This window comes from Lolium rigidum, chromosome 7 (assembly GCF_022539505.1).
Source record: "Lolium rigidum isolate FL_2022 chromosome 7, APGP_CSIRO_Lrig_0.1, whole genome shotgun sequence".
Taxonomy (NCBI): Eukaryota; Viridiplantae; Streptophyta; class Magnoliopsida; order Poales; family Poaceae; genus Lolium; species Lolium rigidum.
The window spans coordinates 36,605,317-36,621,054 of NC_061514.1; the positions used below are offsets into that span (position 1 = coordinate 36,605,317).

Here is a 15,738-nt window from a genome sequence, read left to right on the forward strand (position 1 = left end):
TGCCAGCTTTATCTTCTCAGCATTCCAGGTATGCTTGTGGACTAGTTTGAATTCTTGGGGATTTTTTTTCAAGGCAAGTTCTTGGGGAATGTTGGTTCTAAGAGAAGAATCAGTTTCAAGTAAACAACATTTTGCTTTTTTGGACTAACTAAAGTCAGGTTGGCCTGTTGGTTTTGATCATATAGAAAAGTAACTATGTCTTTAATCAATAAATTTGGTTCTGCTTAATTGCCTGGTTTAAACAGTAGAGACATCAGTTACTTCTTAACAGGTGCATGACATAAGTATAACATGGTAGACTTGATTCTCTGAACCTGAATTGAGCCAGTAGTTTACCAATGCTAGCTGATTTGCAAAAGCACATACTACCTCCATCCCAAAGCTTAGGTTTTTTTTTTAAGTCAAAGCAAAGTAAAGTTTGACCAAACTTTTAGAACAATCTATCAACAAATATAATATTTTGTAGATACCATACGAAAATATATTTTATTATCTATTTAATGATATTAATTTTGTATTTTGCGTGTTAATGATTTTTGGTAAAAACTTAGTCAAACTTGGCATAGTTTAATTTTCTAAAAGTAATATAAGTTTTAAGCTTTGGGATGGAGGTAGTACTAGTTAAACTAGCTTTGGTTGGCTTGTAGCCAGCCAGAGTGCCTGTGGCTGGGAAACTAGAAAGCAATAGTGCGTTTGGGATTGGGACAGGAGGTACCACAGCCGTGCCAAGCTCCCTTTGGTGCCCTTCCAGATGAAGAAAAAGTTACAGTCCTCTTTGCCTGTTCCTCTCAGCCTTCTTGATCACCTGTTGAGATTTCTCCATGCTTTTTCTTCAGCCAAGAGCATATAATTTCTGTCTGTACATGCCACTGCATGCATGCCAGTTCTATCATTTCAGCATTTCAGGTATGGCATGGCCTATGTGCCTGGGGACCACACTGGATGAATTGTTGGGAATGTTGGTTCTAAGAAAAGAATCAGTTTCCAGTCAACACCTTTTGCTTTTGGACCAAAGTCACGTTGGTCTGTTGGTTCTGGGCACAAGGCTTGAGGTTTGATCTTGCATGAAGTCAGAAACTATATTTTGAATCAATACATTTGGTTTTTGCTTAATTGGCTGGTTTAAACAGTAGAGAGGAGCAATCTATCACTTTGTGTAACATGTGCAAGAGTTGAATATAACAAGCCAAACTTTGATTATCTGAACAAAAAAATAAAGCTAGATGACTTGTTTTACCATATAGTTAAGCTGAAGTGCATTGTTATAGAATGCACTTCCCACTGGCAGATACATGACTAGACTAGATTCAACAAAAGAACATATATTAGCTACGTACTGCTCTTCCCAAGCATACACAATCTTCTGCAACTTCTGCCTCTTTTCTTCGTTCCGCAAATACACTATTGGTTTCGAGTTTCCCATTTCATTGACGTAGCTAAATCTTGTAGCATTCTTCGTGTTGGAAATGAACTCTCCACTGCCATTAAGGGCTTCTCTTTGTCAGAAATCATGAGGTGAAATCGCATTTCCTGCAAGACCATGGAAGAAACGGTGTTTTCTTCTCCTAGAATGCTTCTGACGGGCTTCTCTTGCTCAGAAATCATTAGGTGAAATCACATTTTCCTGCTAAGACCATGGAAGAAACGGTGTTTTCTTCTCCTAGAATGCTTCTGATGAACTCTGGACATGACGTGCGGTGAGAAACAAACCTGGTTAACAGAGTCAATGACTTTAATCAGTTAAAGCTCCGGTTACTACCTGCCATATCTAACAACATTATCTCTATGATATATCTGTGGTCAAACTATCTTATTTGGTCATACGGATTCCACTGCCATCTTAAGAAAGAAGTAAATATAAACATTATCCGAAAAGATAAGTATCTATATATACCATAAGAGATGTGTAGTTCCCCAAACAGGTTCCATTTGCTACTATGCATACTGATAATTCCAGAAAATTGAAATGAAGGAATTCTGTTACTCTTTAACAGGAGGAAGTATACCTTTGAGTTATTACGAACGCCCTGAGAAGAAAGTACAGAATTTTCATCTATCAACTTCTCACTCTGATGTGTCAGACAGTAGTTCTCCCAAATATGCTTCCTGGGACAAACATAAATAAATACTTAACAGAAAACTTTGGACATGCCAGTACCGTTATCAACGGAAATATGTCAAACAAAAGGTTGAGATATGCCACCAAAAGTATGCCAGTTCTCCTTATCCTTAATAGAGAAATGGACGAAAGGATTGATATTTACAGCTAAAATAATAGAGCTGAGTGATAAAATTCAGCAAAAAAGCATTGCACAGGTTGCTTACATATACAACTTATGCTACGAACCACATAAGTCATGCTGCTTTTGAACTACATAATTCAGGAAGAAATGGATACCAGGGTGACACTTTTTGGGACTTCAATACTAGCCTGTCAGCTATTATATAGTTAAGTTAACATTAGAACAGAAGGCTGTATTATCAAGCCTAGCAAACATCAGTAAAGTAGGATCTCTAACTAGTTGTAAGCTTTCATGGCTGGAGCTTTTGAATTGCAGAACTCTTATATGGGCTTGAACTTATTGTTGGTAGATGCTGAACATTATTATGAACTTGTAATTGTTTTTTGCAGCATTAGTAACGTTCTATCTGTACATCAATCAAACAGTTCAGCTTTCACAACATATAGTGTAATATAACAGCACTACAATCCTCATATGACATATTATAATTTCTCTGGCAAATAGGCATAATACATTCTAAAATTTAGTGGCAAAAAATGCTGATGCCAAGAACTCTTTGTATTGAGTGCTACTGTTATATCAGACATGCAAACAAAAAAAGTGTACTGTTTTAGACAAACTTATAACCATGTAGCTGAAGCTTCATGGAGTCAAGCAAATGGGTCATAGTTTAGAGTTTAGAATCCCCATGGAATATCTCGAGAGCAGTTTCTTTCAGAGTCGAGCTCTTCAGAAGACAATCTTTTAACATTATACTCTCCTATGTTTCAACTGAAAGAGATTAGTCAGGATAGGGACCTTAATTAAAATGGGTTGGACTACCCTTATTCACACATGCAGCTAGCCAATACCAAACATGTCCTTGTTCAGTGGAAAATCAAACCAAAAATCACAATAAGTTTCAGCTTGGATTCTCAACGTCTCGAGCTAATGCCACAAAGTGTTTGCAGGGAGTGCTACTGTCATATCTGGCAGTCAAACAGTGTGCTGTCCAAGACAGACTTATAACGGCATAACCACATAGCAGAAGCTTGGAATCAAGGAAATGGCGTCTCAATTTTAGAGTTTAGAAATTTCCTTATTTTCTCTGGAGAGGAGAGAAGGATCAGAATAGCACGAGCATAAGATCGAAACAGTGTACAAAGAAAGGACTCATCCGTTCCCAAAATAGTCGTAAGAAATATTCAGTCAGCAGTCTATATTGAGCTTCAACTACTTCTACAAGTCAATCTTGGAACATCAGTTTTCCCAAGTATCAACTGAAAGATATTAATACAGAAAACGTAATTCAGATGACCTTGACAAACCCTATGTACACACATTCAGTTATTTACTACGCCCTCTGTTTGACAACTAATATGAAACGGAGGGAGCACCAAACAGGTCCAAGTTCAGTGCAAAATCAAACTAATCACAATAGACTTCAGCTTGCATTCTCAACTGTCTCGAGCTAATTCAGAATTCAAATCAGCCTCATATATCTTGTGACTCTAAACCTCATATTTAGATCAGCACGCACATCTAAACTAGTACATTTGATAGACCAACAGCCTGTTGTGCCCATCATTCATGGGCTTAATTAGAAAGTGAATATACACGCGCAACATCTGGAAGAACATCAAGTAACTAGATCAACCCCATGTCAACATGAATCAACTAGACACACATGATCCACAATAGCAATAATAAATCTTATGCCATTCGCCCTTACCATGAGATATGACGATGGCCCATCTGGCCTTGCTCTATCTCAGTTATCTTCTTCCTGACAGCCAGCTTCAAATCCTTCACCGTAGCAGTGTTCAGCACCACGACATCTTTTTCACCACAAGCGCAAGCGTGGTAACGAATTGAGGTGGGTTAGCACACGGCACATGATCGATTCTGACGAAGATGTGGGGTTGGGAGAGGAAGGTATACCGAACTGGGTGCTGTCCAACTTGACGACGGTGACTCGCATGGCGCTGCCGAGCTCGAGGTTGATGAGCGTGTCCACGTCCCCCAGCGACGGCTTCCTCGGGACGTCCGCGAGTATGGGGTCGTCGAGCAGCGCGGCGAGCATCGACTGCAGCCTCGCCTGCTTCGCCTCGCTGCTCTGGTACGCGGCGACCTCCTCGAGTTTCGACGCTCCTTCCGAGTCCATCGCCTCCTCCTCCGTAGAGCGCGATTTTGTCGCCACTAACCGCGGATTTTCGCTGCGGCGGCGCTCAACGGCGGCGGCGGCGGCGGCCGGAACTGACACGGAGAAGTGGGGGTGAAGAGGACGGGGGAGTAGAGAGGCCGACAGGTGGGACCCACCTACAAGAGCAAAATATGTTGGACCGCACGGGCTACTGCCAGCCGTTCGATCGTGCGTCCTGTCTTTTATCTGCAAGTTTCTAGTCGCATCGGCCGCCGCCGCCAAATCTGCTCCGCCTTCGTCGTCGCCGTCGTCTCGGGTCTCGGCGCGTCGCCTGCGGGGAGCGAGGAGCAAGCGTCGCCGCAGCTCGAGCTCCTCCTTACGAAGGTGCGCGCAACTCGAACCCTAGGGCTTCTGATGTGTGATGTGGGGCAAGCACCCCCTAGGTTATCTTGTCTGAATACGACGGGTGCACTCGCTAGCTTCCTCTGCCGTGCGTTCGTGCCACCGCTCCGGCGATCTTTGCTCGGAGTTTTGGTAGTACTACTACCTAGTCCCCTGTTTCTCGCGTTATCCCTTAGGTCAGCCGCCGGAGCTTGGGGGTGGGGCGAGCCCTTCTGTACCAAACCCTAGCCCTCTAAGCACCGCAAGTAGGCGTTTTCCAAGTCATGTTCTCTAGATCCACTAAACTTCAAGTGGTTTGAATGACTACAAGTTGAAACACGTTCATGAGAGCAAGGATAGAGGTGGCAACTCTAATCCTTGTGATTGAGATGCAGTCGCTATTGTTATAATCATGCGGTAATACACTTACATTATGTTGGATATATCTTAACATAGGAGTTTGGAACAAATGCTATTTGATTTGTACACTATGAGGCTGGAACATATACTGTAAATTTTATTTTGTGGGGCTGAATTAGTGATTCGTGAAGTAATTAGTATCGTAACAGGTATCTCCTACATGTGATGTGATGCATTTATGTTGCTGCTAGTGGCCTGAAACAAATGTATATTGTGAATTTTCATATGGGCATTGGAAAGTGATGTCAAGCTCGTGATATATAATTTGTTTTACAGGAATTTTGGTTAAAGCCGTAGGTTGTTTGTGTCAATCGAACTGACAAGATATTCACTTAAATCTGTGTTGTTTAGTCTTCACAACATTTGGTTGTATTTCAGAGTTTTTTTTTATGTGTAGTGTGTTCAAAATATATGGATATAGTGTTCAAAATATATGGATATATAGTTATAGTACGGCACTGTCTCGTACTTCCAAGTCGTGAACAAGATTCTTTCTGTAACTAGGTGACTGATCTGGTCAGAAAATGTTATGAATCAGCTTTATATCGAAGAGTTAGAACTTAGAAGTTAGAACCTCTGAACCACATTGTACTGTGGTAAGATACCTTGCCTAATCATTGTGTGGTGGCATTCAGGATTTTATTTATTCTGCTGTGATTACATTTCTAGCTTGCAGTGTGTACTATGATGTGGCTTCTGCGGACATATGCCTACATGTCTGTATGCTTTTATGAGGAAACGTTTGATGTTTGATGGGACTGTCATGATATTAAATAATTATATTTGAAATATGTCCGGTGGAATTTGAAATAATGCCCATTGTCTTTGTGTACGTTTATCCATGTAAGGAAGGAAATAAGTTAGCTCTTGTTTTCTTCTATTCCCAGAGGGGTTATTACATCTTAGTTTCCATTGATTGTAAGTGCAGCAAACATATTTCGTTAACAGTTTGTTTCTGGTAATGTTTTTCTTTTTGGAGAAGATATCCCATTGAAATATATTTGGCGGAATCCTAATCACACAGTATTTGTGTGAATTATCCCATGGAAATATGTCTGAAGGGACCCTAGTGACACTAAATGAATAGATCTTCAACATTGTGTTTGTAATTTGGAATCATACCTACTGTATTTGTGTCAATGGTTATTATGGATTCTAGTACTCCCTCCGGTTCATATTAATTGACTCTAATATGGATATATCTAGACGCATTTTAGTTCTAGATACATCCATATTGAAGTCAGTTAATATGAATCGGAGGGAGTAGTAAACTTCCTTCTCCTATAGGTCAATCTGTTCTTGTATTAACTATTGTTACACCTAAGTGTCGTCGGTTGCAAGTGCAACAGATAAATTGCATTAACAGTTTGCTTCTCCTCTAGATGCTACATTTCCAAAGCTGCACTAACTGAATTAACAGTTTGTTTCTCTCGGGATGCTTCAACATTTTATTTCGTTTGCAGAGATGACTAGGTGATTGATCTGGTCGGAAAATGTTATGGTCGATCAGCTTTATACCAAAGAGTTAGAACTTAGAGCCTCTGAACAACATTGTACTGTGGCAAGATACCTTACCTAATCATTAAAAAAAGATACTGTACCAAAAGGGTGTAATGTGCGGTGGAATTCAGGATTTTATTTCTCCTGCTGTGACTACATTTCTCCCAGTGTGTACTATGATGTGGCTTCTGTGTACATATCCCTACATGTTTGTATGCTTTTATGAGGAAACATTTGATGTTTGATGGGACTGTAATGGCATTAAATAAGTATATCATTGCAAATATGTTGGTGGATTTTGAAACTATACCCATTTTATTTGTGTGAATTTATCCATGTAAATATGTTCGATGGGGCCTAATGACACTAAATGAATAAATTTGAACATTGGGACTGAATTTAGAACCATACTTCTCCTTAAGGGGAAACTGTCCTTGTGTTGATTATTTCACTTTGACGATGTAGGGCTTGATGAATTACTAGTTCTAAACATAATTTCAGTGTCAGGGATGAAATAAGTTAGCTCTTGTTTTCTTCTATGCCGATAGGGGGTATTATATCTTAGTTTTCCATTATTGCAAGGGCAGCAAACATATTTCGTTAACAGTTTGTTTCTGGTAATGTTTTTCTTTTTGGAAAAGATATCCCATTGAAATATATTTGGCGGAATCCTAATCACACTAATGAATATATCAGGGAAATTTGGAACCATACCCACAGTATTTGTGTGAATCATCCCATGGAAATATGTCTGAAGGGACCCTGGTGACACTAAATGAATAGATCTTCGACATTGTGTTTGTAATTTGGAACCATACCTACTATATTTGTGTGAATGATTATTATGCATTCTAGTAGTAAACTTCCTTCTCCTATAGGCCAATCTGTTCTTGTGTTAACTATTGTTACAGCTTTGTCATCGGTTGCAAGTGCAACAGATAAATTGCATTAACAGTTTGCTTCTCCTCTAGATGCTACATTTCCAAAGCTGCACTAACTGAATTAACAGTTTGTTTCTCTAGGGATGCTTCAACATTTTATTTCGTTTGCAGACAGCCTGCTGACAAGTATTACTTTCAACTATGATTTCGCAGGTTAGCATCTGTCAGCCATGGCGAAACATCACCCCGATCTCATCATGTGCCGGAAGCAGCCCGGCATCGCGATCGGCCGCTTGTGTGAGAAGTGCGACGGCAAGTGCGTCGTCTGCGACTCGTACGTGCGCCCGTGCACGCTCGTCCGCGTCTGCGACGAGTGCAACTACGGCTCGTTCCAGGGAAGGTGCGTCATCTGCGGAGGGGTCGGGATCTCAGACGCCTACTACTGCAAGGAGTGCACGCAGCAGGAGAAGGACCGAGACGGATGCCCCAAGATTGTGAACCTCGGGAGCGCCAAGACCGACCTCTTCTACGAGCGTAAGAAGTATGGTTTTAAGAAGAGATGAGTGGGGTGGATTTTCCGGTCCCAGGTCGTTTCGGCGTGAGCCTGTGCTGTGGCGTTGATTCCGAGATAAGTAGGTTGCTGAGGCTACGGCAATGTATTCGTGTTATGGTTTGGTACTAATGCGAGGATATGCATTCCTGATATGATCTGTATTAACTATTTATGTTGTATGGTCGAAAACTCTGGACTGGTGATGTGCATCCATGGATGTTGACTTGAGATGTGAAGTGGCATGGCCTCCTCTGTCACGTAATTTCTCTTGGCTGTTCCAACATAGTATTGCATGGTTGTCATCCAAAAAACAAGCTGGTACTCCCTCCGTTCTTTTTTAATTGACTCGGATTTAGTACAAGTTTGTACTAAATTTGAGTCAATTAAAAAGGAACGGAGGGAGTACTTATCAGTGTCTGCCTTTTTTTTTATCAAAGGATCAGTGACTGTCTTGCTGAGCATATGGACATGCCGTGTACTATGCATTTTCGATATTTTGGGTGCTTGTAGGTAATAACTTAGCATGTATGCAGCTTTTGAATTCTGATCGGGCTTTGAAGATATTATCTTCGTCAATGATAAGCGCATGACACAGCAGGCAATTCCTGTGAGCTGATTCATTGTTAAGTACCTGCACTGCACCTACTCAATGCTGTGCAAATTCATTCCGTGTCGAACTCACAGATTAGGACCTGGGTCAGTTAGCTCTGGCACCAGTAGACTAAAACAAATTAGTCAGGCATAAAGTTAGGGACATAATAAGATTACTTTTTAAAATAGGATGATCTTAGGTACCTAAACAATATGTTCTTTTTTTTAAAATCATAAAGGTCCCTGTCAATGAAATAATGGAGTCAGTACTGGATGGAGTGTTCCTGTCTGGCACGTATACCCTCCTAAAAACACTAACCTTCGACTAATATATTTCTGTCAAGCAAGTACAGTACGAGAACGTCTGATGAACCTGCTCGACGAGCTAATACCTGACCAACTAATCCCGATAATTACGTGCCAGTGACGGACTGCGACGGCGCAATTACGAATCTACCCTCGGGCAACTTCGGTGCCGAGTCCGAACAGGACAGGGGCATCCCGGTAAATTCACACCGACTCGGCTCGGACAGGCTGGCTGGGTTTATATTTGGAACCGTATTAATCAAATCGTGTGAAACCGCAAACCGAAAAAAGGGGCAATAATAAACAACAACCCAAACGCAATCGACGATAGATAACAAAACAAAGGGGCAGGGCAGGGCAGAGCCGCCGACGCCAGCACATCCTCGCCTCTCCACCACCTCCCGTCCCCCATCCACCCGCCGCCGCCGCCGCCCGCGGGGTCCCGGCGCCGAGAAACGAAACCCTAAGCGACCCTCTTCCCCGTCCGTCCGTCCGTTCCCTTGGATCGCCCCCCTTGCGGCGGCGGCAGCGTAGGGTTTCCTCGCGCGTTCCCGTCCCGCCCACTAGATCGGACTCGATTCGGTTGCCGGGGGGTTAGGCGATGGGGTCGAGGCGGCAGAGGCGCGTCTCGTGGGCCGCCGCACCCAACCTCTGCAAGGTATTGCCATCGACAAACACACACTCGGGAGACGGATTCGCGCTGCCGGTCCCCCATTCGAGGATTTTCCCAGATTTTGATTCCGCTTCGTTTGCGTGTGATGCTTTTGTTTTGCTCGATTGTTATTAAGTTGTTGTCAACGAAACCCGGCGCGAACTACGATCTTATTGCGTGCTTGTGCTTCTGCCTGGAGGTGCGAGAGTTTTGAATCTCGCCAGCAGCGGAAGAGAATGAGCTGTGGGTTTCATTCCGCCAATGGGCAGAAAAAACCCAGCGCCTACGCAAAAACAATCGATTAATCGGGCAGCCTCTGGGCTCTGCGTATATATCTAATAATCTGTATGGAGCAATGAAACAACACAAGGATACAGATGACGTGTGGGGGAAACTAAGGAAAAGGGAACTTGGGTGCGAGCAATGAATTTATTCATCAAGCCAAACAATTAAAGAGAAGTGCAATATTGCATCTAGTAACTGCTGAAAAATCTGGCTACAAAATTATATCCTATAGATCGCCTACTTTAGACAAAGTATATCTTATCTTCATCATCAACAAACTTCAGCCCTTTGATGCTTTACTGGGAAGATTTAAGTGGCGATTCAAGTTTAACCACGTTTTCTAGCAGTATTAACATGTAATGCGGAATTTTGCTACCAACAAGAGTAACAATATGACATGTGGTCTTTGTAAGTATGTAGATTAAGTATAATTTGGGCATATGCAGTTATATTTTTCGTGCTGAATAAGTCTGGTGCAACCAACTTCAGTTTACTAACCCAAATGATCAATCAGGCTGAAAATTTTGGTTATAAAATTATATCCTATAGATAGCCTACTTTAGACAAAGTATATTTTATCTTCATCATTAACAAACTTCAGCCCTTTGATGCTTCACTGGGAAGAGGGAATATCTTTAGTTTCTGCATTATCAGGAGTCCATGATTACATTGTTTAAGTGTCGATTCAAGTTTAGCGACATTTTGTAGCAGTGTTAACATGTAATGCTGAATTTCCCTACCAACAAGAGTAACAGTATACATGTGGTCTTTGCAAGTATGTAGATTAAGTATAATTTGGGCATATGCAGTTATATTTTTCTTGCTGAATACGTCTGTTCAAATTACAGCATCAACCGTGCAACCAACTTCAGTTTACTAAACCCAAATGGTCAATCAGGCTGCTGCGTTTTAATACGTGCAGTGTAGCCTTTTATCCTATCATCTTATATTTTACACTACATGATCTGCACCAGTGGCTCAGTTCTTGAATAAATATTTTAGTGTTCTTCAAGTTGAAGAGCTTACTCTTAAAATTTGAAATACATCTGATCCCATAGTACAAAGTATCGCATACTCTGCTTTAAAAAAAAGTATCGCATACTCTTAAAAGTCAAAGAGCTTACTCCTAAAATCTTTGCTGGGGACTTGTTAATATACTGAGCTTAATGATTGGACTATAATAGGATTGCTTGCTGAATTGAAATATGCAAAAACAAACAAAGTGCAATGGAACCCATGGTAAAAATGTGCAGAAAATTCAGCCAGCATTGTTCTGTTGCATTCTTGGCCATTTTCTTGTCATCAATGAATGTGATGAAGTGTGTATGATTTAATTCAAGTTCATAATAAAACTTAGTGACACACTAGATTCTCTCTTTTTTTCTTGGTATATAACATTGTAACCATATTTGACCTATTAAGCCATGTGCTCTTGCCACTTAACTCATTGGTCTTTGAGAACCAGACACATTTGATGGCCATTTATGTGAGAAATATGGTTTGGCAAAACCCTCTTTTTATGTACCACCAGCGAATTTATTTTATTAATCTATTCATTGATTGGGTAAAGCATTTATTAACTGGTGCCAGGGAGCAACATATACACTTTTCAAGCTTGTCTTGTCATTTAACATCCCTAAGTTGATTGCATTTTTGTTCTCTAAAACCACGAAGGAATACATCACACTCATGCTTGTCATTACAAGATTTTATGCGGATAGCCTTGTCCATGTTTGCTAAGCACTCTGGTCCTGATTCCTGGTTGATACGTCCAGTCATTGGCTCCAAGGATCATGCATGTCTTTTTTGGCTCAATACCATGACTGATTTACAGCGTATGATTGCAATGGTAACAGGAGAACAGTGCATCCATGTATTTTTGTTCCAATAACATCACTCCATTTACCGCTGAGCGTTTGATGCGATGTTCTTTATTTATTGTTTATAGCCTGTATCTATAGCATCACTGCTTTCTTATAAATGGAGGTCGCAAGCCATGTCCTGACTCTAGCGTTGTACTGATCTATCACAAACCATTTGTCAAAGTCTCCTTTCTTTTCCTTGGGGACTTCGTTAATTGATCTACTCCGTACTTATATTTTTTATCATAGATCGTACATAGTCCTGAACATAGATTCTGGTATGAGAAAGAAGAAAGCAACAAGGTTTAAACTGCTCTAATATGTCACAGAACTGCCTTGAATCTCATATTTTTGTTTGTAGCAGAGTGCCTTGATTGCGCTGCTTTTTACCATGGATAGAAGTCCTGAATATTATTTCTGGTCATATTCAGAAGGAACCATCTTCTGTGTTACCTCGTTCCTGTTAAAAGTTGACTGTTCATCCACCTTATAGACACCATTCATCACGGCTACGCAATGAAGGAATCCTTATGTGGTTCTCTAAAATATACAGCCAATTAGCATACACAATTTTGATGGGCAGTGCTAAATCAAGCCATTTTTTTTGTGCTATAGCATGTGCCAGTGCTGAATAAAATTAGCTTTGTTAATTAGGTTCAAGGTGTGCTTTATATCAGTTCACGTGTAGTAATCATCTTGTTGCTAAAGTACATTATCTCTGAGTTCAATGAATTGCAGTGTAATTTTTTGTTCAAGGTAGGTTAAACATTGTAAATGTTTATATTAGGAGCCTCATCTCTTGCATTTGTAAATCTTCCAGGTAAGGCTTTTTATATCCGAGGATTCCCCATCTCAAGCTGGATTAAGACCACAAGACAATCTCCAAGCAAAAGGCTCATGTTTTATGCATGCAGCTGGATCGAGTTCAGATGATTCCCTGCCTCCAGGCTTTGAGTCACCACAGCCAACCAATGACCTTAAAATTGACATATCTCAGATTCCCCTTATTAGGTGGAAATTCCCGTCACATGTAAGACTCGTGATTTTAGACTGCTCTTTTGCACAAAATTCCTAGAGAAACTCGATATCACTAAATTCCCAACATCACCTTACTGCAGATATTATTAGACCCAGATTGGCACGTTGCCTCTGGAGAAGAAAGCAAGGAGATAGCTATACAAAATGAAAGAATGTTTGGAGCTCTTGAGGCTATGTATCCACGTGCATCGAACATTCCTCCAAAGTAAGCAAGCTTAATATTGGTTTATTGATTCTTCAGATGTGACACTTTGTTCGTTATTCATTAATTTTTTTCTGCCACTCCAGCCCCTTTGTTTCCCCTGATGTGAAAGACTCTCGTTATGATGATTCCCAAACCCTATCGGTTCCTTTGATCCCTGTTGAAGATGATGATGCTTCAGATCAGCCAGAAGCACCATTGCTCGATATGCCAAACAATCACCATCAGTCAGGAGAGTATGACCCTGAGAGAATCAATGTGCCACAAATTTCACATACTTTAATTAGTGCTGCACAACAGCAGCACTATGGATCCAATGGTGCAACAAGTTATGATCTCTCTGTGGAGCCTGATGTGTTGGCTGCAGCCTCTGCTGCATTCACTGCAATAATGCAAAGCAACCAAAAGGGAAATATGGTTGACCAAGATCTACTTGTCAAAATACTAAGTGATCCTGCACAAGTTGAGAGGTTAACGCAAGAATATAACCAAATTAGACATCAACAATCTAGAAGTAGTTCTGTTGTTGCCCCAGTGCCACCAGGTCCACCACCCCAAAAGACAGTGAGTGCTTCCGCCCCATTTTCAGATCACATGACAACCTTCCATAACACAAATTGTACACTCCCTCCACCACGAATGGCAGTGAGTGCTCCAGTGAGTGCTTCTGCCTCTTTTTCAGATCATATGACAACCTTCCAGAACACAAATTCTATGCACCCCCCACCTCGAATGGCCCTTCCACCACCAATGGCTCCAGCGCCAATGATGAATAGACCACCTCAAGGATTTCCTCCGGTTGCCATGAATCGTCCACTAGGTTCAAGTCCCGCTATGAATTCCATGAATTTTCTACCAGGTTCTAGCCCGGCTATGAATTCCATGAATCTTCCCCCAGGTCCTACTCCGGCTATGAATTCCATGAATCTTGCACGAGGTCCTAGTCCGGCTATGAATGCCATGAGTCTTCCACCAAGTTCAAATTCAGCTATGAATGCCATGAATATTCCCCCAGGATCAAGTCCAGCTATGAATCTTCCACCAGGATCAAGTCAGGCTATGAACTTTTCAAGTGCCCCAGCAAGGGGCATTCCTTACTACAAAACCCTGATCCATCAGCATGGAGGGGAGAGGCAGGAGCCGCCTGAACAACAGCGATTGCAGTATGGAATGTATCACCAACCTGCTCCTCCGCAAACTGATGCTATGAACGGTGCTTCTATGGTTAACAGAGATACCAAATTGAGGCCAATGAAACTATGTGCTTACTTTAATGGTCCGAGGGGTTGTCGCAACGGAGCCAACTGCACTTTTCTACATGACACGTCAGCCAGGCAGGATGACTCAAAAGGCTCAAAAAGGATTAAGTTAGACAGCAGAATAGCTGGTCGAAATTGAGCTGTTGGTAGCTGCTACTCAAGTTTTGACAGTTCTTTGGTTCAATGTCTTTTCACATGCATGGTTCAGTAAATATTACGCCTGCCTGCCAGCTCACTGTTCGTTCGACTTGCAGTAGCCTTTGAGGAAAAGATGCTCTGGAAGAAAGGGAAATATTCCATGATCGATTGGAGCTCAGATTTTTACTGAATCATATACTCAGTTCTCTGTTGAAGCACTTTAACCGTGGCTACTTAATTGCCACGTAAACAGTGGTCGTTCTTGTTTTAATTATTTGAAAACTTAAGCAGACAAACAAAAGCCAAAGATTGATATACTTGCTTACCTTAGAGACTATAATCACTTTATATACTCCCGCAACATATAATTAAGTGGGCACTAGTCTGCTAAAGCAAATGATTATGCATTCGCTACTGCCACATATAATTTGTGTTGCGTAATTTCAGAAATACTCGTTTTTTCAGAGATTTTTTCTTTTTATTTCAATTTAAGAAAGTGAAATATTTCATGATTAATTGGAGTTGTTGAAGCACTTAATGGTGGCTAGTTTAATTGTTTCTGTTGTCACTTTAATTATTACTATTTGAAAAAAACTTGAAGTAGACAATCAAAGATCGGCATAGAGAGGTATTTTGTTACCTCGTTAACTACCACTTTATATGCGAGGTAACTAATGGGTTAAATGAAAGGCTTCTCGTAGTGCATTTTTTTGGTGTTTAAGCAAGCACATGCATTCAAAAAGAAAAAAAATCTGAGTGCTAGTTATTTTATAAACCACTACTATCGCAAATTATATCGAGTGGCATGAAATCCTGTGGCACTGGTCGTTATATATGGCGGTTTAATGAGTCACTTATACTGTAGTCATGCCATCACGATGACAGCTTATTGTATATACTCCCTCCAGTCTGAGATTTGTAAAAATATAGACACATCTAAATTTTGATAAATTTAAGATCTTCATTGAACGGAGTAAGTATTATATTGGACTCTCTGTATATAAGCTCGATACAACAGCTCGTAAGAGCACCAGAAAACGTATGGACGTGCATCACATCAGTACAGCTGATTATTATATAACCTAAATACACAAATAGCCTTTTTTTGAGCGAAATTACACAAATTAAACAAATAGTTAGTGGTCAGTGTGCACTCTGGATCGATGAGCCAACTTACTGACTGATAGTGTGCCCGTACGTGCTAAGCTAGGGGTCGGCTAATGACTTATCCGGTGGCGGCCCGTCCCGTATGTCTCTTTGTCCGCTCGCTCGTTCCAGAAAACCACTTGGCCCGCAGCTAGCTAA

The 15,738-nt window shown here is 41.1% G+C and overlaps 3 protein-coding genes across 3 annotated transcripts; 2 read left to right on the forward strand and 1 right to left on the reverse strand.

The window, feature by feature from the left end:
• Positions 1-1,334: 1,334 nt before the first annotated feature.
• LOC124678063 (U11/U12 small nuclear ribonucleoprotein 25 kDa protein-like) lies at positions 1,335-4,393 on the reverse strand. Its single transcript, XM_047214000.1, has 4 exons — positions 4,164-4,393; positions 3,955-4,060; positions 2,007-2,106; positions 1,335-1,710 (listed from the first exon to the last, which is right to left on the reverse strand). The coding sequence occupies exons 1-4, from the start codon at positions 4,384-4,386 to the stop codon at positions 1,615-1,617; spliced, it is 525 nt and encodes a 174-aa protein (XP_047069956.1). The 5' UTR covers positions 4,387-4,393; the 3' UTR covers positions 1,335-1,614.
• Positions 4,394-4,664: 271 nt separating this feature from the next.
• Positions 4,665-8,362, forward strand: LOC124672517 (PHD finger-like domain-containing protein 5A). The gene is made up of 2 exons (XM_047208735.1): positions 4,665-4,749; positions 7,761-8,362. The coding sequence occupies exon 2, from the start codon at positions 7,778-7,780 to the stop codon at positions 8,108-8,110; it is 333 nt and encodes a 110-aa protein (XP_047064691.1). The 5' UTR covers positions 4,665-4,749; positions 7,761-7,777; the 3' UTR covers positions 8,111-8,362.
• Positions 8,363-9,532: 1,170 nt separating this feature from the next.
• LOC124672516 (zinc finger CCCH domain-containing protein 30-like) lies at positions 9,533-14,758 on the forward strand. The gene is made up of 4 exons (XM_047208734.1): positions 9,533-9,655; positions 12,617-12,826; positions 12,915-13,039; positions 13,123-14,758. The coding sequence occupies exons 1-4, from the start codon at positions 9,599-9,601 to the stop codon at positions 14,432-14,434; spliced, it is 1,704 nt and encodes a 567-aa protein (XP_047064690.1). The 5' UTR covers positions 9,533-9,598; the 3' UTR covers positions 14,435-14,758.
• Positions 14,759-15,738: the final 980 nt, after the last annotated feature.